Source organism: Ooceraea biroi, chromosome 7 (assembly GCF_003672135.1).
Source record: "Ooceraea biroi isolate clonal line C1 chromosome 7, Obir_v5.4, whole genome shotgun sequence".
NCBI lineage: Eukaryota > Metazoa > Arthropoda > Insecta > Hymenoptera > Formicidae > Ooceraea > Ooceraea biroi.
The window spans coordinates 2,896,401-2,923,393 of record NC_039512.1 but is presented as its reverse complement, the minus strand read 5'-3'; the positions used below and the strand labels follow the sequence as shown (position 1 = coordinate 2,923,393).

Here is a 26,993-nt window from a genome sequence, read left to right as displayed (position 1 = left end):
CTGTCCGTATAGCGGAAATGAAAATCCGGAAAATCTGGCGTGAATAAAAGGAGCTGAGAAGTATTGAAATGGTCAGAGAAACGGCGCAAGAATAATCGAGCGAGAAATAGTGATTATTAATATTTCAATGTATATATTCTTTCAAAGAAATAATTTCCTTGGATGATAAAATTATTCCGCGGTGCATTTTCATTATATAATCATATTCGGATCGTTCAGAGGATAATACTTATTGCTTTTCATTGGTTTCTTTGTATTCGTGTAACAAATAAGAATTTCAATTTTCCCGTCCACGTAATATATTACATTTTACAACGTATATAATAATTCTATCTATATTCCCACATTTTACACAAAAGACGTTACATTTGTGTGCACACGTGGCATATACGATATAAATGTACGATTCTATGAATTATGCGATACACTTACGGTTCCGGCTCCAGGATCGGTAATTTTGCACGGCAAAACTGCCACGCTACCACTTTGAGCAAGTACCTCTCCAATTGGTCCTTGAATTACGTCTTCATTTTTACCCTCCGGGGCACTCAATGGAGCGATTACATTATTGGCACTTGAGTTCTGCTGATGCTTGGCCTGGCTCACTGCGGACATAAATTACAACAACGCATTTTGAAGACAGAAAGTATTTTCCCCGATTTCAGACAACAATCTGCGCGTACTGCGTTAACAAATCGCTACAGTAACAATCTCTCTCATTTCCATAAATCATAATAAGAATTTTATTAAATTTGATAATAATCAGAGTGTCAAAAATAAATTATTGTCTAATTTCAAAAAGAGAGAGAGAGAAATTACGAATAACTATTATTATTAAATAAACATTTGCTAATCATGCAAACGAAGTTAAAGATACTTTATACCGAGTCCTATAATATTCAGATCTCATATAATTTGCAACGAGACAGGATAAACAGAATCCCTCGATTAATTAAATAAAAAACGAGGACGTCACGGTGAAACGCGCAAAACCGCCGCGTAATATTCCCGCGTCTCGTGCAATGGCCATTCCTCCGCGAGCTAGTCCTAAGGCCGGCTATGATCAAGGATTAAGAGACGATCTCCATGGCTGCCGGCCGGTTCACGAAGAGCACGGTGCGAGGAGACTGCGAGAGACGACGAAGCACCCTCTCGCCCCGAGATTAATGTAGCCGCCGCCATCGCGACGATAACGCATAACCGAGAGTCGCCCGAGTGGCTTAAGTGAATAACTTAGTCACGGCAATTACGACCGGCCGGGCGTTTACCGGCACCCAAGGTACAGCAAACCCGACGAATTCCCGCGGATATTCAGCCGGAAATTCCCTCCCTCTCTTCCTCTCTCAATCTCTGTCTCGTCCCTCGCATTCACGTCGCTCGAGGACCCCGATCGTTCGCTCATCCCTGCGCATCTCGGACTTCCTGGAAAAAAAGAAAGGAAAAGGAAAAAAGGATTTGCCCCGCGAGCGTTTCGCGCGAGCTCCGGTTGGCAAATATCCGGTAAGTTTCCATTTCTGTTCGGGCGAGTTGAAAGCGCTGCTCGAAACTTGCCGCCTAATACCAGCGATGCTGGCACAAAGTTCGCTTTTTTTTTAAACGCAGCGACGAGCATGTATGCGCGGCCTGACGCACTTTACGGCCGTATCTCGTTTACGTTACAGAATCCTGTTTCGACGGGACTTAGATGTTTGCTTGGATTTCCGCTGCACGAGGAAAATACTCTCATGGGTAACAGATATAGATACATTTGCGAGCGGAAATTACGAGCAAGATAAAATATCTGTTTACGTGTGGATTTTGTGTTTTTTTCACAGTGCGATTTATGAATGATGGAATTAATAATTAATAGCGCGATGAGAGACACAGAATTGTTATAACGAAAATATTTCATCGTAAATCTCGTTGCAAAATATCACGATATTTCAATAATATAAATTTCCGGATTTCATAAATCTTTTTGAATAGAAATTCATGGATAATATCTTCGGATATTTAAGCAGTGTTGCAACGCACGTTGCAAAATTTGCATGATTACGAAATAATACCGTGAATGACATTATATATACACATTAAATCTTCAACGCTCGTCATTAAGAAAAGCTTCTCTCTCACGGATATGGACGGGACGAGTCGTGCCAATGCAATTCTCCAAATTGAATTTACCAGTGATTAGTGCTCGCACGTACAGGAAGATTAATCTGGCATAATTTCAGAAAGTTTGCCGAATCGGGAATCGTAAAACGGCCCGGTAATAGGGGCCGGTGTGCATTTAATTAAACTTTCAATTAGATCTAAAGCTTCGGCGGCGTTACGGCGGCGGCGACGACCTCAATTTTCCGTCTCGTTCGGGAAGAAGACGTTCGTCCGCGAATTTGTCCGGTGGAAACTGGGCGACGACGATGACGTCGTCTTGCGAGAGAAAAATCATTCGAGCATCGGAAGATCGGCGACAATAGACGGGACAATAGTAGACTCGATTGCGCTCGCCTTGTCAGGGCGCTTCAAAGCTCGATTTGCACTCGCTAACGAAGCGGGAACACGCCGCGGGTTTTTGCACGCAACGCGATCGCCGGAAATTGCTCGTCAGCCGCGGACTGACGCGCGGAATTAAGTGTTTTCCATCGTCGGCACGAAAATGATTCGGCCGAACGGCGGAACGTGGCGTGTCGCGAAGAAACGTGACGTTTTCCGCCGCGTTTATTCAGAGCGGTGAAGGTCGTGGAGCAGACGGAGTCGACGGGGTCGCAACGAGGGAGGGAAATTAGGGAGGGAATTATTTAGGCTGAGAGAGTCTCTACTTAAACACACGATTTGCGAGACGAGCGGAGGCAAATGGCGAAACGAGATGGAAATACAAATGAGTGTGCCGTCTCTTCCGCCGCAATTCCTATATAGCTCTAATCTTGTTTAAGAGGTTGCACGAGGATGTTGCGCTCCTTTGGCGTGACGAGTTCGAACGAGATCAAAAACAGAAAAATTCTCGGTAAAAGTGCATGAAGTACGCGTTATTATTATGCAATTGTGAAACTTGGAAATGTGGAACAACAAGGCGCACTCTTGTAAAGAATAAGACGTTAATCTTCAGCAAAACTTTCATTTTGTGAAATTGTTTGAAAGAGATTGTTTCATATTTTCATACTTTGAGAAATATACAACTATGTACATGTTTTATAATAAAATATTTGAGGCACACACACGACACGTTTAATTTAGATTGATATAATTAATACAATTCTTGCACGGAATTATATTATTTAAGTATATTGCTTTCGTTACAGCGTGTTATGGATTTTGTTAATCAAGTCAATAATTCCAATTTATACGCAGACGATGTAAATATTCTATCTGCAGATATTTCTAAACTCACCAGTAAAGTACAAATGTATTTCTAGTAGAATGCCCACTACGATCCAAAGTGTCCTCATGATGATAAACAAAATATATCCTCCTTTCGTCAGTCATGCATCCTTCTCTGAATACCTGAAATCAAATTGAAACACAAAGATTTAGCATTACTCACAATTTCGAACAATCGCCTTACATATTGATAGAAATTAAATTACTCTAGTTGGAAAATTAAATTGTATTTTCCTGTTTGGCCTCGTTCTCTTTTCTGTTCTCTTTTTCCTTCGCACACTTAACACGTTTGCCTTCAAGCTGCGAGAGACCATATGTCCGCCCGTGAGAAAAAAATTAGGGCCAAAGCGGAGAACGAGAGAATGCCGGAGCGTGTTCCAAAACTACGAGGTGCCCCTAACGTGGTATTAACTAGTTTCGCCGAATAAAAAGGGCTACGGTTTTTTTGCGAGGTGTACGTGCTGGTTTTTCCTAACGCTTCCTAGCGCACGGATGTAACGTTTTTGTTGAATCGTGTGAGATCGATAGGGACGTGGATAACGTGCCTCTGCCCGGGCTCTGGTCTGACCCTTTCCCGCACGATTCTTTTAATAATATTTCATCCTTTTTCTCGTACATACATACATACATATATAATACAACACGTATGTATCAATAATACAAAACGAAAAATGAAAAAAGAACTAAAAGCTCAAAAAGCTGAAAGAAACTCTACTGACAGAAAAAAATCAAGTACATGTACATATACATGTGTGCATACGTATACATGTCGTGTAAGGACTCAGCAATACGAAAAATAGGAGGCAAGAAATAAAAGAATTCTGAAAAACCTGAAGGGAGAACTTCCACTTCAATAGTTACAAAATTCGCTGAAAAATCCAATTAACCGGACGTACGAAAGTACATAATGTAAAAATGCGCGATTATCTTTTTCGAAGGGAAATGAAAGGAAGACGTAAATTAGCGGTGACGACGGCGACGTCATTAGACATTAATCCAAGGGTTCGTGCGCTCCAGATAAAGATGGGAAGATTAAAGAATGGAAGGAGGTCACGCGACAGATGGGATATCCGGCACGGTAGCTAAGAGAATTGGAAGGACGTTGAGCATTTCCGCTGGGAGCGAGTGACAGAACGTAGATGTGGAAACTGAAGGGCTCTTCTGAAGATGGAGATCCGCGATCCACGCAGGAGATACGCCACGGGGGAGAAAAAGAGAAAAGCGTTCGATGGAGCACTCGATGAATTCCCGGGACGAAACAACGGCTGAACGAGCGTGATGATATTTCGCCGAGATCCACACCGGAGGATTCACACAGTCGGCCCAATAAATATTCCGCCGGAATATTATTCGTATCGCGATTCGGCCGCGATCTCTCGGGATCGCCAGAGAGAAACGCTCCGAAGTGACTTTCGTATACTCGCGTAATTGCCGTCCAGGGATCGTCTTGCGTATACGAGAAAAGACGCAGATTATTTGAAGAGATAAATACGACATCGGCTGCGAGTCCCGAATACCGAAACGGCTGCGCAATCGCATAATCTGGATCCTCAGTATTGCCGCTCGATATCGATCTCTCGATCGTTGCGATTAAGGGGAGAGCCTGCTTTAGAACGTTGAAAATAAGGTATAATTTTACGAATTTTTTTGGAGAAATTATACAGCGGATCATTATAAAACTTTTATGCATTTATTAGTACATGTTTAAAGATAAAAAAATTATTTTTTTATTTGAATATATCGCCTGTAGAGGTCGTCCTGGAGGCATCTTAGTGCAGCCGGCATTGTAAATTGGTGAGCATTCTCCTGCCTCCAAATTTCATCCAAACTGAAAAATTGAAATATTTTCTCGTTATTTATGAATTCCCATCGTCGATGAACCTTTAATATTCATAAAAACATTAAGTTAAACAATTATTTTTGCATGAAAAAGTTCAAAACCTTTGCCTAAAAATCGTACTTTTGTGTTCTAAGCTCCACCATTTTGGCACTTTTCAACTTTTTTCTTCTTTCTTTGGTTCATCGACGATAGGAATTCATAAATAACGAGAACATATTTCAATTTTTCAGTTTAGACGAAATTTGGAGGCAGGAGAATGCTCACCAATTTGCAATGCCGGCGACGCGGCTGCACTAAGATTTCTCCAGGACGACCTCTACAAGCGATATATTCAAATCAAAAAATAATTTTTTTATCTTTAAACATGTACTAATAAATGCATAAAAGTTTTATAATGATCCGCTGTATAGTTTCTCCAAAAACAATTCGTAAAATATACCTTATTTTCAGCGTTCTAAAGCAGGCTTCCCCCTTAAGGGACTTCCAAACGTTTTTTCATGAGAATTATCGTAAGAAATTTGCGATTCCGCTATAATCATGAAATATGTATTGTTATAGGTGAAGGGTTCAAAAATGATATGTGATTATCATTTAAATAATTGATTATCGTTGATATCATTGATTATCGTCCAAAAATGATACGTAATAAGCTTGTATACTGCATGAGCTTATATTATATCTGTCATTATATTAATATTGTACTATGCCATTATGTGTAATACTATATTCAAAAGCGGAAAGGAAAGAGAATACGATCGGAAGAGGTATAAATCAGCGATATATGCAATATCAATATGTGATCCGAGCACCACTCGATCGACATTCTATAAATCGCTTCCAGTTTCGTACAACAGGATCACGGTAATTCAAAACGCGGTACGCAGTGCTAAATCTATATTGGGTTTGCGAGAATGGGGCTTCCAGGTTCCCTAACTCACGGCCGGTATTCGCGCCCGATATTCGCGTTTTTCTTCTGCTACCGGTAGATCCGCAATACGTTACGCTTCTCGCGGATTCTGATTCGACCATTCGTAAACCACCCACGAACACCATACGTTCCCGGTTGCCATGTATGTTAGAATTTTCCAAAGCAAGCGCGCCACGCTCGACCGACATGCAGAAAATATTTTGAAACTTCCTGCTTGACTAAATTCCGCGTGAGAGGAAAAACGCTCGTGATGTGTTATCTTTGAAACACTTCATATTATGATTATCTTGTGCCTTTGCATTATGCGTAAATCACTTGTCAAAATGTTAATCAAAAAGTAAAAATAATATACATATGAGTACTGAAAGTTTCATTAATAAATATTTTATTATTTTCGGAATTATTCGTTATATAAATCATTATTATGTAAAATCTTCGTTTAATATATATTTTTAGTATTTCAGTTTTCTTTCTGTTTGATAAGATTTCCAGAATATTTCCTGAATGATCAATCAAGACCTAACATTTCACATGAAATCCATTATTTTGTCCGCCAAATTTTATTCTAACATCGCGATCAAGGAAGATACACGCGAAGACAAATGTTCTCCCTATTCATGAAACTGCGACGATTTTCAGCGCGAAACGTCCAAACGTCGTTTCACCGTGGCATACTGATCGCGTTTCGTTGACGACGTGTTGCTCGCAGACGGCAAATCTCCGCTCGCTCACATCGATGCACAGATACAATTCATTTCCCATTATCCTAAGAAATTCGTTACTTCAGTGGGCGAACGGACACGAAATTCACTCGTGATCGATGAAGGATTTGCGGAACGCGCGACGTCCTCCTCGTCCTCCGTCATACCTCCGAAGGGGCAGAGCAGTCACGCGAGCCTGCCATGGATCGGAAATCTTATAAATTCCCTCGTCCGAAACAATCTCCGTCCCGCACCCCGAAATAGGCGTGCTCGTTTCCGCGCTTGGCATTTAAATATTTAACAGGAGCGCCCGAAAGCAATCGCGTGTTTCGGACGATCCCGAGAGAGAGCTGCCTGGCGTACCGTGCGTGATTACTCGAGTTGTCGGACGGTATTTACATGCAACGACGCGCGTCGATCCCGCGATGGCTGGTCAACAAACGCTGTAATGAATATCGACTGCAACCGTGTCCGGTCCGGTATATACGGTTCGTGCCCGCGTCTATTTGACGTGGATACCCATTGTTAAAACTATTATAATTGAGATTAGGTCCCGAAATCCCGCCACGCTCCACGGTGATTCCCAGCCATTTTTTATAGAGATTCCTTCAGAAATTCCCCGAGTACACGGTTGTTTCTGAATATCGCATTTTTCAGTTTCCCGCTCTTCTTTGAATCGCAAGAAGCAAGAGATGTTATGAAGCAAATTTAAAATTCTTAGCTCAAGCTAGCCGTATATATGCGTATGCACGTGGAAGAGGGTGGAAATATGTAGCCCAATATTCCTCTCTTAAATTCGCTCCTGAACGGAGGGACTGTTGGCAGCATAATGAAATGGAAGGATGTAAAAATAAAAAAATGCTTAATTAAACAGCCAGGCAGACATATTATTTAACAAGAAAGCTCGTGGAATTATATAAAACCATAAAAGAATCCCATTCGATACAATTACACGCAAGGGAAGCGTTTAGGAATTCAATGTTAGACGACCCAAAGGGCGTCTAATTTTCATCGAAATTCTGTCAGAAATGAACATATTTTCGAGTACAAGTGAATGTCGCTTTTAGAGCTTTTCAGTCGCGAGCGAGGCAGGGAAAGCTACCGGCAGCGATCTCTATGACGATCAGCGGTTTTAAATAACGAAACATCAATTGTGCCGCGTCAAGCAGCGTGACAAGATCGCTCGACGACGGCTCTTGCTCACAATAACGCGCAAGCACGCTGTGCAATAAAACTTGTTCCACCTTCGCGCGCATTGCAGTGGTTCTTGCACGACAGAGGGTGGTTCCGTGACGCGCACATAGGATGAGGAGCGGATATTATTCGTGCATCGTCAAGGGATGCGAGCCGGTCGACGGTACAAAAAGCACCGTCAGAGGTGAGCGAGTAAGATTGCGCGCGGAATCCAAAGAAACGAGCACGGGAACGAGAGCCGCATGCAAATCGATGGCTCGATACGGCCGGCGCGGCGTGCGTGGCGCTTGAATGGCGAATTTCAATAGATCCGGATCCCGCCGACGCGACGCATCGCTGATTCGGCTTTTGTGCCAGCATCCTGCGAGAAAGAGAGACGAAATGTTTTTCTTGTTCAAACGAGATGCACGTTCTTCAAGTACGACTGTCGAAGGGACGACGTCGAACTCAGAGCGACAGAGCGCAGACCATTTTGGTCTCTTTAATTTTCTCCCTTTCTCTCTTTCTTTCTCTGTCTCTCTTATACGATATATTGAAGTATGTAGTTTTTTGATGAGAAACGCCACCCTCATTCGGCAGAGGAAAGCGCGGAAATAGGTCAAATGAGACGCTGTCTGCGTTGCAGCGACGTCGTTCTACGGGACGCGCGCTCCAATTCTTGCGTCGGCGATGTGGATAATCAACTTCAACCCGTTCTCATTGGCGAACTAGTGAACCGCGACACATTTCAAACACTCCGTCATTATATACCCCTCGCAATGAAGATAATGATAATTAATATGTTATCACTGCCATCAACGTTAAAACGATAAATCAACGGAGCACTATTCATGTCACAACTTCGCTGCAACATCAAGCCAACATACACGAACATTCCCTATTCCCTACCCTCATACACACACACAGGCGTTTAACGAACGTGAATTTCCACATCCGCGCGGCAAAAAGATAGAATAATTATCGAGCTTTGCGCAATTTAATTGCGAGTTCTGCGAGTCTTCGAAATGTCCTCTCTCGTCGATGACCAACGACGGTTGTTATTCTAAAATGTTGCTGTTAACTGAAATGTTTTATCGTTTTCCGTTCTCCATCCTCCGGATTTGCGTAGTCGCCTGATTATTTCGTCGTGCGATCTATACAAAGCGCGGTCCAGCGCGCGATCTCGCTTCTCATCGCAACTTCGTAGTTGCACCCTCATGTTAATTACGTTCTCGCGCTCGCTCGCAATATTTTTATCCCGGCGCAGAAATCAGCGCGCGTATCTGGAAATTGCCTCTCCGCGAAAACCGTGTTTTTACGGCGTAATATACCAATATGTAATTGGCGCGATCTAAATTATAATGGCCCCAGACTGCAACAATCGGCCGGTTATTTCGCTCTCTCACGCGCGTTCCCTGGTAGAAAAAAGGGAGAAAAAAGAAAAAAAAGGGAAATATCAAGTTTGCAGCCGCTTTTAGAAACTCTTCTCGGTCTCTCCAAAACGGACTCTCTCCTCTTTCTTTTATTTTACTTTTCTTTTGTTATTATTGCAAGGAATTGGAGGCCAAGAAGTGGATGCCGTGAAATGTTTAAGGGGGGAGCCTGCTTTAGAACGTTGAAAATAAGGTATAATTTTACGAATTTTTTTGGAAAAACTATACAGCGGATCATTATAAAACTTTTATGCATTTATTAGTACATGTTTAAAGATAAAAAAATTATTTTTTTATTTGAATATATCGCCTGTAGAGGTCGTCCTAGAGGCATCTTAGTGCAGCCGGCATTGTAAATTGGTGAGCTTTCTCCTGCCTCCAAATTTCATCCAAACTGAAAAATTGAAATATTTTCTTGTTATTTATGAATTCCCATCGTCGATGAACCTTTAATATTCATAAAAACATTAAGTTAAACAATTATTTTTGCATGAAAAAGTTCAAAAACTTTGCCTAAAAATCGTACTTTTGTGTTCTAAGCTCCACCATTTTGGCACTTTTCAACTTTTTTCTTCTTTCTTTGGTTCATCGACGATAGGAATTCATAAATAACGAGAACATATTTCAATTTTTCAGTTTAGACGAAATTTGGAGGCAGGAGAATGCTCACCAATTTGCAATGCCGGCGACGCGGCTGCACTAAGATTTCTCCAGGGCGACCTCTACAAGCGATATATTCAAATCAAAAAATAATTTTTTTTATCTTTAAACATGTACTAATAAATGCATAAAAGTTTTATAATGATCCGCTGTATAGTTTCTCCAAAAACAATTCGTAAAATATACCTTATTTTCAGCGTTCTAAAGCAGGCTCCCCCCTTATACAGAGCGGAACGTCTAGAAGTATGATTTCGATCCAATTGATAACGGTCCGACGTCATTATTACTTTTTAGCGGCGAGGCTTTGACAACGATCTTCAGAACAAAGTCAGTCATTGAGTGACAACACGGTTCTTTTAGAGCAGCGCGCAGCCACCGAACCTCCGATCCGCGTTAAATTATGCATCCTGACATTTAATAAATCTTTTGTATCTAGTTTCAGTCGATCATGCTCAACAACATCCATCTCTCTCACTACACCATCCACCTACTGACTACACATTATGTTACATTATTAATATATTTATTATGTCATTATTATTACTGAGAAAAATTAAAATATTGTTTAGTGCAATTAGAAATTGCACTTTCCTCCTCGGATTTCCGAATAACTCGAATGATAAGAAAATGTTCCATTAATGTATCACCGCCATCGTGTGCTCCGTGTGACGGCGCGGAAAAAACTATCCTCGCCTGAAAATTTGATGCGCCCGAGCATGTGCTCGTTACTTCCGGTGCATGGGCGACGCGGATTTATGGAGTTCGCTCGCGCCGTCACCCAAAATTTTAAACAGCATGGGGAATAATGCATGCACATGGTGGCTTCGGTGGTGGCGGTGATGGTGGAGTGCAAGCCCCGAGCAAACCCCTGAACGAGATGATCATCGCAGTAATGCGGCTTCTACTCTCACTCTTCCTCTCTTCCCTCCCTTTCTCTCCCGGTTGGCTGCCGCGCTCTGCTCACATGCTGATATGAAACATTACACCGGAAATTTCTGTAATCACCACCTTCGGCGCGAAATCGGCCGCAACTGGCGCTGCTCGGAGCGAGCGTGCGTAAAATAGCGCGCGAAAGAGGACGAGAAGAAAGCAGGAGGATGACGAGATGCGGTCGAGGGAGAAAGAGGAAAGATGCGGAAGCGAAAAGGAAGCCAAAGCATACTCTTTAAGCTGATTTCCGGCTAAACGACTGAGCCCTTTTACCCCCACTTTGTGAATGACGTGCAGGTGCGCCCCGCGATTTTCTCTCGTCTTTTCGGATTAGTCCCCCTGCACCTCTGCCACGCTTCTATCCCCCTCTTCCCGTTTCTCACGGTGAATAATTTAAGGAAACCCGGATACGCGGCAGGGCGCGGAATGGAGTTTCCGCCGGAGAAACCGTACCTTAAGGATGCCAGCCCTTGAAAAAACAATTGCATAGGGTCGGCGAATGGCGGCGCCGCCATAAATATGCGACGACTAGCGCTTATATAAATCAAATCGCTGCAGGAAGAAAGTACGCTTCCTTATCAGTCCTCGCTTCGTCGCGGTGAAAGCAGCGTTAATGTGATTACCTCGATCAGTATTTAAAGCTCTTTTAGTCCATTTCATCTCCAAACACAGTGATTTGAAATAGTTCATAGTACTTATATATTCATTGTTGTAAAGAATTATATGGAATTGTAAGCATAATCCATGTAATAATTGCGAATTGTAGAAAGATAAGATAATTAGTTGGTACTGTTTTAACGTCGAATTATTATATTTCATCACTTTAATTATATCTACCTAATATCTAGATCTTCATTTTGCTTACGAACTTTCAAGATTATTTAAAACCCTATAACATTCTTTTATTTCGATTTGTATCACATTGACGTTTCGAGAGATAAACATGCGCCAGTGTCTTTTTACTTGTCCCTTTGATGTCAGAAATTTCTTTGACAGATATAGCGAAGAGTGAAATTAATTGAACGTCAGAAACAGGTCGGACGGACCGCGACGACACGGATTACCTATAGCAGCTTGGCACTCGCTCGTTTTATCTATCATCTCCTTTTCTCAGCAAAACTTTCAAGTAACGTGGTATTGTTATCCATAAATCACGTTCTGACTTCTGACGCGCGCGCTTACGTCGATGCCACAATGGCACACGCGGTGTTATTAGCTCACAATACGCAATACTTAGTAAATTGCTTTCTCCACTCTGCCATTCTCCGTTTCTCCCCTCAATCCCGCACGTGACAATTATTACGTAGGTACGCACACCGCTTGCGTACAGTGTTTACGCAATTCCGGGGAATATTTTACGCGCGCAATTAGAAGCAGCGGCGCTCTATTAGGACGATACTATATATCTTGAGGGTACGTTATGTAAAATATCATTGTTGTGTGAATAACGTTTAATTAAATCTAAAAATATAATTATAAATTGTGATATGCTAGTTCATGATATACAGGGTGGCCCACATAACTCTTAACAGCTGAATATTTCGGAAACTATTTGTCAAATCAAAAAGTTGTTCATGAGAAAATTTTATGTATTCGAGGGGCCTTTCTAACTACATAAATATGAAGTTACCCCCTGCCCCCCTTAAACATTCAAACATAAGTTTGAATCACCGACGAAAGACAAGGATACGCGACACTTACGTTTCCTGTAGCTTCGAAACTTTACACCGTCATATCTTTTAACAGAAACATCTGACAAAAAAATGTTTTTAACAAAATTTACTTGTTTTTACCCGTAGAACCCAACCATCTAACATTTTATAGGAGGTCCCGTTTGAAATTGTGAAGTTACCCCCTGCCCCCCCTTAGGGGGGCAGGGGGTAACTTCATATTTATGTAGTTAGAAAGGCCCCTCGAATACATAAAACTTTCTTATGAACAACTTTTTGATTTGACAAATAGTTTCCGAAATATTTAGCTGTTAAGAGTTATGTGGGCCACCCTGTATAATGATAGCAGTATTTATTTATTTCATTATATAGCATTAGTTATATATTTATGTATTTACATATGCATCCAATAATTATATATTTATCCATATCACAGAGTTGAATATCTACTCCATCACACTTCACGCGAAGACAAGGACATTAGAGCATCAGGAAGCCGCGAGAGAAAGAGAGAAATTACGCAAATCCACGCGCGACATCTCCCCAATACTTTCTTCAAGCAACAACATTACGCCACTCGCCTGTCAATGTTGCCCCAACGTTGCTCGGCGGCCTTTTTGCAGCGAGACGCGCGCGACTGCCACCGATCGATCTTCCAATTAATCTATTGAAACCTTTGGAACGACCGTCATCAGTTAGGTGGGATTACCTTAATCTCTCGGCCGGCCCCGTCACGTCGGGGATCCTCGCGGTTCTTGTGCGGTTTCCGCGCATTGACATCATGTTCGCACCGCTACCATCGACGGCTCCATTACCCGGCCATGCCAGATATCGTGATAAGAGCATTCCGTAGACTCTTAAATAATCCTGACCGATAGATCACCGCGACGGAAAACGCTATGGTATCGCGAAGAGATACCGTGCGGAAAACGAGAGGAAACATCAATCTTGCGCGAGTCGATGCATTGCTCGTGTTTTTCCATCGTTATTTTCGCATTTAGAATAAAACAATCGTGTATGTCATCGCACGGTCTCTCGGGCACACTAGAGAGAGACAGAGAGAGAGAGAGAGAGAGAAGAGGTGAAAGGGATAAAGTGCGGGAATTACGGGGGAGACCATCGGACTTTTCATAAAGTTCATAAACAAACAAGCCCGCGTTCTTGTCCCGGCACTCCTCGCATCGTTTGCACATAGTTGCCGCAAATAGTTTGCGCAAAGTTTCCACTTATCCGATGACACCATGAGTTTCATTAAACTCGCACTTGCGCGCCTGTGTACACGCGGGAGATTAAAAGTTAAAGCCCGATACCGCGCGTGCAACTGCAAACCGAACATTAGGATTCGCATGTGCACTTTGCACGAGCCAATATTGCACGGGCTATTTATTTTTATGATAACCGATGCACTTCCGCAACCGTGTATCCGTGCAGCATAGCTCTATATGAAGCGCTATGAGCCATGAAGCGCGAGTAATTTTACACTCGTCGTGAATAATAAACGTCATTTTGTTGACAAGTTTATGACTATTTCATTACTGGACGAGTAGGTAGAATTGGAAACAGTTAATGCTATTTAAATTATTTATTAAACTACACTGTATTTGTACATGCGATTTATTATTAGACTTATCCATCAGAAATTAATGTACACTTTTAATTTATGTATTATTATATAATTCTGGCCTGGCTGCGGTTATGATGAAAGTATTAATGCGCGTCGCCGATGTTAAAAGGTTTTAACAAATACAAGTTGTATGCTTTTTCATGATAAATTTACAATTACACGACATGCATAATATCAACTAACTAATTTAATATTGTGCGAAGCACTATAATCACTTTTATTAATCTTGATTACATCTTATATTGGGTCGTCCTGAAAGTTCGTACCGATTTTGAAGGAAAATTCAAAGGCAACATTTTTTTATGTCGATAAATATTTATTGTCTTATGTATGCACCGGTTTGTTTCACAACCTTTGTCCATCTTTCACGCAACTGGAAGATTCCATTCTCCCAGAACTTCTTAGGTTTCTCGGCGAAAAACTCCTCAAGGTGGTTTTTTATGTCGATCAAAGAGTTGAAGTTCTTGCCGCTAAGAGAATTTTGCAAAGACCTAAATAAGTGAAAGTCTGAAGGTGCAATGTCTGGTGAATACGGTGGGTGAGGTAGCACATCCCAGCCAAACTCCAACAATTTTTGTCGGGTAGTCAAAGAAACATGAGGTCTGGCATTGTCCTGATGGAACACGACGCCCTTCCTATTAGCTAATTCTGGACGTTTTTCCTGAATCGCTGTCTTTAATTCGTCCAGTTGCGAGCAGTACTTATCTGCATTTATCGTTTGGTTGTGAGGTAGGAGCTCATAATATAGGATTCCTTTCCAATCCCACTAGACACAGAGCATGACTTTTTTTGGATGAAGACCGGCTTTCGGAGTGGTTAATGCTGGTTCATTTCGCTTACCTCAGGATCTTTTTCGTTCTACATTGTTGTAAATGATCCATTTTTCGTCACCCGTCACTAATTGCTTCAAAAATGGTACGTTTGCGTTGCGCTTGTACAGTGAGTCGCAGATGGAAATGCGATCCATTAAATTTTTTTCGGCCAAATTATGCGGAACCCATACATCATAGCGACTTACGTAACCAAGCTTCACTACATGATCGTGGACAGTGGTTTCCGATATTTTCAGTATCTCTGCTAATTCACGTGTCGTGTAGCGCGGGTTATTCTCGATCAGTGTCTTGAGTTGGTCATCATCAGTAGTAGAGGGTCTGCCTGAGCGTTCTTGGTCTTTAAGGTTAAAATCACCAGCTCTAAACTTAGCGAACCACTTACGTACGGTTCTTTCAACTAAAGCGCCTTCTCCGTAAACAGAACATATCGAATTTGTTGCTTGTGAGGCATTTTTGCCTTTCCGGTAATAGAAAAGCATCAAGTGTCTAAAATGTTCTTTGTTTTCTTCCATCTTCAAAAGAGTACAAAACTGACACGAATCAATTTATCTGAAACAACTTTTTTCCTAAAGATGCGTTGAAATGTCACCTTTAAGCATATGTATATACATCGTATGTTTTCAATAACATTGATATATTCAGACATGTTCCAACGCCATCTATTAAAAATCGGCACGAACTTTCCGGACGACTCAATATATTTTTACATAATTTTTTACTCGTGCAATATTCGCGAATCGCTATATCCTATTATAATCTCCTCGATTTTATCTTCCGCGGGAGATCGATGGAACCTACTTGAATTGGATTTCCCAGAAGACATAATTTGGAAGTCCGTAGATTACGAGGGCCACGTACCTACATACATACGTGCAATGTCCTTACTAAATTGATCGAAATAAGGGCGTCCCTGCGCGCCCACCTACGGGATATTCGATAATAAATCGCGCGACATGCTCCTCCCGCGATTAAAGGCCAGTCTCAGTCGCATCGTACATGAGATATCCCGAAAGGAAATTCAATTTAAAATATCGAAATCCTGACGAGAGTACCCGCATGTACCGAATGGGGCGTGATAAATGCGGTTTGTAATGTAATTAAGCTTCATACGTTGTCGCGCTTTTATCGCTTCTTGAGAGCTAATTAAATTTGCACTCACCGGTTCGTGCACATGCACAAAATTCCGGGTGACGACTGCATAGTGTAGGTATCCTGACGTAATCTCGGCGTTCGCCAAGATTGCGTGACCATGTTCGAGCTCCATGGCAAATGTGGCCAAAGTTATGCGATTATTAGCTCCCTTATGATTATCATTTACTGCGATCGTAATGTCGCGCGCGATGTTTGGGCGTTATCTTGAACAATTTGCTCGAACGAATGACTACTCCGGGTACGCCATAGAGCGCAAAACGCGTTTCCGTTAATTACCCCCTCGTCAAGGCGTTCACATTTGCATCTTGCTTTGTATTCCGTTCTGTGTCTGTACGTGTTTTATTTAAGAAAAGATTACAAGTGAAACAGATAAAAAGATCCAAGGGTTATTAAAATTCTTGGTTTCTTCATTTCTTTGAAACTTTTTTCACTGAAAACAAAAATCCGATATTGTCGTGACAGGAAACAGTTTAAGATGAAAGTTAAATAGTTAATTGTGTAATAAGAAAGTTTAATACAAAAATCAGATGTTATATTACATCACCTCGACAAACAGGAAGACAAGCGCACATTGACGTTAACGGACTTGTAGGAGTAAGGCCATCATGCCTTCGCGCCGCTTATAAAGAGCAAACTTGCAAAGGGCAAGTAGTTCACGCTGGCCAGTCACGTGAAACACAATTTCGCAGCGGATATTGCTGGCCTATGACGCGCCCAGTGCACTCGTTACACGAGCGTGGTACACGAGTTTTTTTCCCTCCCGGGGGTAAACGATAATTGAGCGGCACTACTGCAAAACTCTCTTTTCCATCCTAAACGCCAATTTCCTGTTTCGAGCGCTCAAGCGGGCGTGAACGCGCGCGTGAGCCTCGCGAATTGTTTCTCGCACGAGCGGGTTCTCGCTTCGCGTATAACATTAACGTTACCGTGCCCGACGCTCCTGTGGAACGCCGGATATGAAATCGGTAACGGCCACCGAGGAAAACGACAGGCGCATCATCGTACGATTACAGATGTCATAAACGAGATACGAGTTGCGCTGCGCCAGTTCTGAGCACTAAGGACTGATTAAGTCGTCCTCGGATGACCTCGCGTGCGCGAGCTAGCTTAGGGATGAAAGACGGGGCGGCGGAGGGATCGTGAAACATGGGGATAGCATCTTAATAGGTTAGGGAAGCCAGACGGATGCGCGTTTCCCTGTATTCCCGCGATTAGACCCGATAAGATGGCAAGAGAGACGGAAGCATATGGCACGGGATCAGCGAGAAATGAGTCAGTAATAAGATGACTGAGAGATGAATGGAGGGGAGGCGGAGATATCGCGAAATTTGTTAGCCAGTTGATAATCTCCTGTCCACGACCGTCTTTTCCCTTCCGTGACAATTTACTGGATACGACGTGCATCTCTTTGCATCTACGCAATTTTCACGGGGAATCGTTCGGTGTCTGAGCGTCACGTGCATTAGCGCGATGGCGTGTCGATTTAATCCCATCTCAACTTGTACGGAAATCGGAGCGGAAAGACCGAGAAAGTCTTTTCTCGGCGAGTCTTTCTAATACGAGAAAATCACGTTGCTTTCATGTGAGAAAGGGAGAGAAGGAGAGAGGAAGAGTTATATGGATAACTTGATTTTTGACGCCGGAAGATTTAATTAAATTTAATCCGTCAAACGAAAATCCGCGAAGTATTGAGATTAATATCACAAAAATGATCGCAGCACGATCATGTATGCATTATCAGTTATTGAATAATTTCGAAAAACAAATGCTGCATACCTAATTCGTTTTAATAATAATACATTAATCTCGTTGTTAAAAACCTCCTTCAATTATTTAATATAATCATACTGTAAATGCAGAGATTATACAAAAGCCATTGTAAAATTTAAAAATGGTAGAAGCAACATAAAACATAATATAAACTTGGATCGACTAATATATCATAAAGTGCGAACAAGTAAGAAAACGATGACCAAAATCCTAAGAGAGATGCAGTTGGTGCAACGTTTTTTAAGATCGCTAGTTTCTGACTATGATAGATATTTATTGTTTTATCTTAGCGGTAAATAGCCCTCCTGCCCTCATCTATATCTTTTTCTTGTTTCCCCGTTGTAAACTTGTATCCCTGTGTATTCGCGGTCCAAAGTTTTATCACGCCTAGAAATAATATATTATACAAAACTTTGTATTATATTAAACATTTTATTAAATTATATTAAACATTTGCCTAAAAGTAATTTAATTTAATATATATGAAATAATATAATATAATATTACATACTGCGTTATGTATATAGATAATACAAAATTAATCATAAATTGAATTAAATTAAATCCATTTATAAAATAAATCCTGGAAATTAAATCTCTGGCTTTATTTTGTAAATTCATTTTATTCATAGCATTTTTAAATAATATATTTAATAAACCTTCCCTTTGATGTTCTAAATAATTTGAAATTTTATTTCTCCTATATCAAAATAGTAGTAATAAGATAAAGCAACAAAAACTCTTATACATCGAATATAATGAACCCTAACGATACCTGAAATGTCGAATAATTCGTAAAAGCACAAACTGCTTCAAACAGCTCGCGTAACGTCGCAGTTGGTTTGTTCGTAAATGAGTTCGCACGCGAATCGAAATGTCCTCGCAAATAGGACAAAGTTCTTCGCGTGCCTCGGAAACTTCCAAGTGCCCTTCGGAGACTTCAGGGCGGCCGAGTGTTCGGAATAAGGCCTGAGAATTCGTTATCTTTCCCCGTGGAAAATTCGTTAAGGCCACGTTAATGCCGCACGCTCCTCAGTACCATTGAAACAACCGGAATGTCGTCGGCGAGGCGCCCCGGAATTTTAAATTCGCGGACTCGGGCACGATTAATCACAGAGGAACTTTATCGTACTTGAGCGAGTCGGCGAGGTAAGACAAACAGATGGGCTATTAATCTCAAGCTGATGAACCTTTGCCCACGCTCCTGCGCGACTTCGAAATTGCAAGGAACTTTGCGCGTTCGGCTCCCTTCCCGCTCATCGTAATTAAAGGGACAAGTTTCCGTGCGGAAACAAAATGTGGCGAATTGAAAGCAAAGAGTTTGCGGACGCGAACTTCGGAGCGAATCTTCCTTCCTGCCGGTGGCCGAGCCGGAGGGAGAGGGAGGGAAGAAACGAGACGCGCGATTTAATTAATTCCGGAATTATTCCGGCCGCTATTAGCAAATTGTCCGTCTCACAAAGAAGTATCGTCGGCAAGTTTCTTTCTCGTCGCGAAAAAATGATAATTTAATGATAATTAGGTGGCTAAACAAGTTTCCCAAACACTTGGCGTTCCTTCCAGATTTTCCTTTCCTTCTTCGTTCTTAAGATGTATATTATTTTAAGATATATATTATTTTATCTATTACGTAGAAAAAAATGAATATATTGCGAAATTTTTTCTGTGCAATCTCTGCAAGCTCTGAAAAAATTTGTCTTGCAATATTCGCGCATGAGGATGATCGATCGAGATTACTGCACAATTCGCAGGTGAGGATGATTGATCGGGTCTGGATGTTCCCCGGGTTGTAGATCCAGATAACGAGACGACAGGTTTTCCTCGATTCCTTGTGGGAATCAATCCCGAGGCATCAACATTTTCGACCGGGAACATCGGGAACGTCACCGGAAGAAGACGGAAGAACAAAAACAAGCGAGGCTCTTGAGAGCCGATAGGCGCTTGTTTCAGATTTCTTTTGAGCAAACGATGGCAGGAAATTAATTGGAGTTATCTCATCCCGGTCGAGACAACCGCTATCGACAAGGGCAGATATCGAGTTTTTAAGTCTCGCTTTGTGACAAGAAGTTTCGTTTAACAGTCGCGTCATCGAAGTATTCTGTGAGGACTTTTAATTCACTCGCGCTGTTTGGTGTAAACTTTAAGATGAAAACGTCGCGGTAGATCTTTTCCATTCTCTCTTACTAGAGAAATCAATTTCAAACTCTTTCTCCCTTTCTTTTTCTCTCTCGTGCACACAGTCGAAAGAAAATATAATATCTTTAATGCACTCTGATGCATAACGGTAAAAAAGTAACAGTTTGCTGTTATTTTATAATGAACAGTTTACTAATATTGTAGAAGTTTATTACAATAATTTTGAGAAGATAGCGAAATGTCAGTGACAAAATAATGTTTATCATACTCTCATATCGCGAGAACAAAAAAAATAATAAAACATATGTGTATATATGCGTAGTCACGCGTGCTGCACTGTCTCCAGTTTGTTCGAGGAAAACTAACAAGGGAAGGTTTTTAGGTGTTACACTCGGATTTCAAAAATTTTTTGCATGCAGGTAGGGAGGTCCCCAAATAGAAGAAAAAAATAAAAGTAGCGGCCCAAATGCATATTTGCGCGCTGCGTGCGCAATTTTCGATGTTAAGTTAATTACTCAAAAATGCTATTTCCAATCGAATTCTTTACATTTTTTATTTCACCTAATGCACATTTATATTGCTTTGAATAATTTTGTGTGTGTGTGTATGTGTGTGCGTGCGCGTATGTGCTTCTGTGTGCGTGTGTGTACTTGTGTGTGTTTAGAAAATACGAGCGTCTAATGTAATCTCGTGCCGCGCGAGCACAGTGCGTATAAAAGGCCCATTGCTCAAAAATGGTATTTGCATCGTAACTTTTTAAATTTTTTACTGCAACTGCCAATGCACACAATTTGGAATAATTGTACATTGCGCAAATCGTAGTTTGCTCTTTTTGCGTGATTTATTGTATGCGACTTTAAATAGATTTGATCAGTATCCATAACGAGGACATAAAAGATCTGGTCAAGGGAGGTTTTTAATTCTTTCAGTTTTAATTTTGGTTTTGATTTCTTTTTAAAGCGTTGTGCATTAGGTGAAATAAAAAATGTAAAGAATTCGATTGGAAATAGCATTTTTGAGTAATTAACCTAACATCGCAAATTGCGCACGTAGCGCGCAAATATGCATTTGGGCCGCTACTTTTATAATTTTTCTTCTATTTGGGGACCTCCCTACCTGCATGCAAACAATTTTTGAAATCCGAGTGTAACACCTAAAAACCTTTCCTTGTAAGAAGCGGGTTTCCATCTTGATGTAGTATTGTACTTCGTTACCGGTGCATTTTAAACTTTTACAATGTATATTTCCCTCGGCTGCGCAAATGAAAACGTCTGCTTTTCATTAAAGGCATAAACAAACGAAGCCGACGTTAAACCATCCTCTCTATCATCACGCAGAGAACGACGCAGCATTAAATCAAAACGAGGAAGGTATCCTTTTCCCGGGATATTCTCCGCCATTATTACTATTATCGCTGATATCGTAATGCCTACGAAAAACGGAGACAATGGAACATCCTCTGAAACACCCTCTCGGAATGTCACCGAGCTTTACTTTCCGCGCCAGCAAAGGACGCGCGGTTTAAAATGGTTTAAAGCGGTTTACAAAAGCAACGGTTCCCGGCAAAGCAACGCGGAGAGCAACGCGTTTTCTTGGCTGTGTGAACAGATTGTTCGTTACTTGCGAACAATTTCAGAAGCGGAAAATCTCCGTTACGCACGCACGTCACTCTGTCGCGCGCGCGCATTTGCGTACGACGTATGACCCCCCGCGGGTCATGCCGTAACGTCGCACAATTCCAGAGCACTCCGCCACGCTCTCTAAGACCGACGTAGACATTTCGCCGACTAATTACAAGCCGGGGGCTGCATACGTTACACTGAACGGCTGCTGGCAAGAGCGCAGCCCAGCCGCAAAGCGTTTCCGTGCGGAATATCTGCCGGTGTTTTCCGCCAGCAAGAGAGAGAGAGCGAGAGAAAGAGAAAGAGAGAGAGAGAAGGTCGTTAGACATTTGTCACCCCCAGCCACCCCCACTGTTTGCGTCGCATCGCGTCGCTCGTGCGCGGAGAACGTTTACAGGGCTCATATCGCATTTCCGCTGTTATCCGTGTGACGTGTGACAATCAACTCGGCGACTCTGTAAGGCGATGCGCTGGCATAATCACTCGCATACACTCGCGTACGCCCACAAAGACGAGCGGAGTTGTAATCGGAACGTTACACCGCGTACCAAGTCACATCTGCGGATGCGACTCTGGAAGATCTCTTGCAGCTTCCATTCTCTGCCGCGGACAAAAAGTACAGCTTGAGTTTAATTGTTTCAACGTGTCGTCTGGCGTCGCTTCGAAACAATCTGACGTTAGCGCGCGGATAAGCAAGGGAAGAAGCTTGCAAGCTTGCGGTAGCAGAGGAGATGCGCCTTTAGTGAATACAAATTGAAACAGCAAAGATAAATATAAATCGTCAAGAGAAAGATACTTTCTATATCCCAAAATAAAGAAACGAGATGAAAATAAATAATATAAATATAAATTATAGAATGTATAAATATAAATATTAATTATAGGTAATAATTATATAGAAAATATAAATTATATAAATATAAACTTAACATATAGGAAAAATAAGCAAATACAAGATAAATATAAATTATTGAGAAATTAATATCGCGCGTTTTATATTTGCTTATTTCATATCAAAAACAGAAGATGATTTATGGAATGGCGAGATGAACTCCGCGCATCAAAAACGATCATGGCAGGAGTCGTTGTCGCTTCAGAATTCCGCTTAACGAGGCGTTGACGCGGGTTATCTAATTGAGACGCGCCCATCAGGCCGGCACGTATGTCGCGCTGATGAAATTCACCCCGTTACTTTACGAGCCCGTAAAAGCCCGCTATTAAGCCTGGGGCTGTCGCGGACCCGGCGAAATCACCATTTGAAAACACGCTCGAACTGCGTGCACGCGCGTGCGTATGCGCGGTCGGGGATTCCCCTTTAATTGTGCACGCGGCGCGCGGATTAAGTGACTTGCACTTGCGGCATGCGAGTGACATATATTACAGGGTAAGCCCGCGCGCGTTAAGATCACACGACTCGGAGGGGGTGTCTCCGCGGCCCGTCCCTGATTAACCCCTTCACAGCTGTAATAACTCTTCGTGATTGCCGGGCACTTTGCGCTTTACGACGTCGCCTCGAGAATAAAAGTCTGTACGCACGGAAGACGTAGCGAATTTTTATTGCGCGTTTAGCGGCGTGCGACACCATAATTACATAAACACATTGCACGTTATGTTGGGGTCTCGCAGGGGATCTTGAGTATCCACCCTATTACTTTTCTCAGCAACGTGACGAATAAATAATACTACTGCAGTTCAAAAATGAACTAAAAAGATAATGAAGACTCTTTTCCTCTTTTCATCGAAACCACTTATCATCGGACTATTGCTTGAAGAGTAGCAAATGGTGGATAACGACGGCAAATTTATTTTTAATAAATAGATAATTATATGTCTACAAAATTATATCAATTCTTGATAGAAATAATTAACAGTTTTAAAATAAATTTTATCGACACAGCATATACCGTTTCGTTATTTAATGAAAACGAGAGTAAAAAGAGTAAAGTTACATTTGAGGCCATTTCAATTTTCACGCGAGAATTTACGTGGATTCGACAGATGAAAGGTCAGTTTTTACGGGGCAATAGAATAACGGGAATTATAATCCGGCGCATTTATCGCATGATTCGCGTGTAAATCAGTTGAGGACGTCGGTATCGTGCACGTACGCGATGCTCGGTACATCGGGGTATATTGATATTTTCTCTTGGTGGCGCATGAAAACGTGTCATGTGGCGGATGCAGCGTAATGCATTCCGCGTGATATGAATCTGTAACTTCATTGTGCGGGACGCAAACCCTCCTCTTTCGCCACGTGCGAAAGATTTGACAGCAGTTTTCCCATCGAAAGATAACGATCACAATGCTCGGATGTAAAACGGCGCTTCGGCACGGCCGCCGAGCAAGTTTTATCATGAGATTCATATGTAAATGGCACAATAAAAATTCCGCTACATTTAGATTGACGTGCATTCGGTACATTTTTATACGCGCGTAAGCGGACTGTGTGCCAAATGGACGAATTCAAACTTGAAAATATTCGCACGAGATTTTCGCTGCTTATTGTTCGACAAATTTATCAAACGCGTTACGTGCAAAACGTGCACGTAGTCACGACAGGATTCCACGTTCCCCTCTGAGCCTCCGTCCTCTCCTCTCTCAAATAGGAGATTTTGCGATGTGCGTTAATACTTGCACGGCATTACAAGCGCGCAAATGGCGCAAACATATGAGAAATGCTGACGCGGTTTTCATTAAAACATGAATATGAAAAATCGCCGATACAGTTGGACGGGAAAAGCTGTTTTTGTTGGATAATTTCTTTGATCCCTGCCATAACGCACGCGCTTTGTTTCGTAGGGGTTTTATGAAATTCTGGTTGATAAAATGCCGCGCTGTCACCCGGTGGCACATTTTACATTTCACTTTACGAAGACGTAAGTCCTGTGAGCTAACCCGCTCCATGTTTGACTTGCAAATAAATATGAATAATAGCAAAGTTCTGAGACATACAGTTCGTAAGGCAAAAAATGCATAGACGAGATGGAGGGATTGTAAGGTGTACCATATTACTTCATGTTTTAGACAGAGATATAATGCAGAGCTTGAAATCATCTCCATCAAGCGACTTCATAATGTACGTACATTTGGAAAAATCTCTTTGAGAGTTTGACGTTTCACCGAAGCTGCGACCGCAATTGCAGTTACAAGTCGCGACAACGAATTTGACTGCCAGTCGCGTTTAACAAACTCCAACTTCCAAAACCAGGTCGTGTACTTAAATTTTTTATTTTACTTACTTTTTTTATTCGAGCAACTTCTCGCTCGGCATTCTATTCATTATAAAAGAACCGGTCCCATGTGGTCACGTGTATCATGTATTGGGTCATTAAGTATGAAACTTTACAAATGTAAAAGCGCCATCTTTAACATTTGTTATCTCAAATTTGGCGCCAGACGTCAGTATCAGGTTAGGTTAGTGTGATAGATGTACGTTCGCTCTTCAAATGTCATATTTGTTTGTTCAAATATCTTCATTAGTTTTATTGGTGGATTCTTTTTTATAGAACTATGGAAAAGTCCAAAATTCGTGTGATTTATGAATATGAGTTCCGCCGTGGAACCACAGTGTCGGAGACAGCTCGTAATATCAACGCTGTATTTGGTGAAGGTTCAACTACTAAAGCAACGGGGCAATTGGTTCAAAAAATTCAGAGATGGAGATTTCAGCCTCGCTAATGAGCCACGTGGAAGACCAAAGACGAAGGTGGATAATGATCACTTGAGAGCCGTAGTAGAGTCCGATCCATCTCAAAGTACACGTGAATTGGCATCGATATTCAATGTTTCCATACCCACCATATTGGTTCATTTAGCTGCAATCGGTAAGATAAAGAAGTTGGACAAATGGGTCCCGCACGAATTGACCGATGCGCAGCAGGCGCAACGTCTAGAGGCTTCCCTTTCTTTGCTTTCCCGTCACAAAAATTAATCTTTTTTGAATCGAATTGTGACCTGCGATGAAAAGTGGATACTCTACGACAATCGTAAACGCTCACATCAGTGGTTGAACGTTGATGAACCACCGAGACATCACGCGAAACCCAACATTACACAGAAGAAGCTTATGGTGACTGTTTGGTGGTCCAGGTCAGGTGTTATCTACTACAACTTTATGAAACCTGGTACATCGATAACGGCTGAAGTATATTGCAAGCAACTGGACGAAATGATGCAACAACTCGCTATTAAACAACCGAAATTGGTCAATCGGTCAATGCCAATCCTGTTGCATGATAATGCTCGACCGCACACTGCACGACTGACCGTGGCAAAGCTACAGGAGTTGGAATTGGAAACTCTCCGTCATCCACCATATTCACCAGATCTATCACCTACCGACTATCACTTCTTCCGGAATTTGGACAACTTGTTGGTGGGAAAATTGTTCAATTCTCAACAGGCAGTCGAAACAGCCTTCCGCGACTTCATCGATTCCCGTACTCCTGGCTTCTATAGTAGAGGCATAGACCAACTACCACTAAAATGGCAGAAGTGCGTAGATAACATGGGCGCATACTTCGATTGAAAATAAATCATGTCCATGTGCCAAAAAATGCAAAAGTTTATGTTCTATTTGTAAAGTTTCATACTTAATGACCCAATATATACACGTACGCGAAAATGATTCACACACGGTCGGCACGGGATTGCGTGAATTTCGCGATGGCTATCGCCGTTTACATGACTATTGAACACACCTCATATGTCAATCATGTAATCCGTTGATCTACTACATGCTAATACGAGCCGATCAGCACCTGTATCATGCTTGTATTTTAAATACACTGAAATTTTAGAATTCTAGATTCTAAAGCGAATGTTTGTTGCATGACTTGAAAGCGATTCACTTGATTCTGAAAAGAATGTTAATATGAGCCCATTTCCAGTTTTCAAAAATTAGATTTGTCGTACTTAAAATTGGAAAAGAAAGTGGCGACGCGCGAATTACGTGATGACGAGATTCGCGCTTCCATTTCCGCTCGATCTTGTGCTCGGCGTTTATCATACTGAATATGGATCTTGATTACTTAATCTCGCATGCCTAAGATGAAAACGTTTAGCGTTAAATGCGCGAGTAATAATACCGAACAACACGAAGGACAGACATTTCGCGAACGCAATTTTGCGTCGCGAATGCGAATGAATGAAGAAAGTTGTCGAA

At 41.7% G+C, this 26,993-nt stretch overlaps 1 protein-coding gene across 2 annotated transcripts in view; it reads right to left on the bottom strand.

The window, feature by feature from the left end:
* Nucleotides 1-26,993, bottom strand: part of LOC105277612 (protein borderless) — a 79,134-nt gene that overhangs the window by 18,457 nt on the left and 33,684 nt on the right. For both annotated transcript variants that reach the window (XM_011336087.3, XM_011336086.3), the window contains exons 2-3: nucleotides 3,368-3,480; nucleotides 433-605 (exon numbers count right to left, since the gene is read on the bottom strand). In XM_011336087.3, the coding sequence (XP_011334389.1) occupies nucleotides 433-605; nucleotides 3,368-3,425 (231 nt within the window). In that variant the 5' untranslated portion in view covers nucleotides 3,426-3,480. The remainder of the gene's footprint in view (nucleotides 1-432; nucleotides 606-3,367; nucleotides 3,481-26,993) is intronic.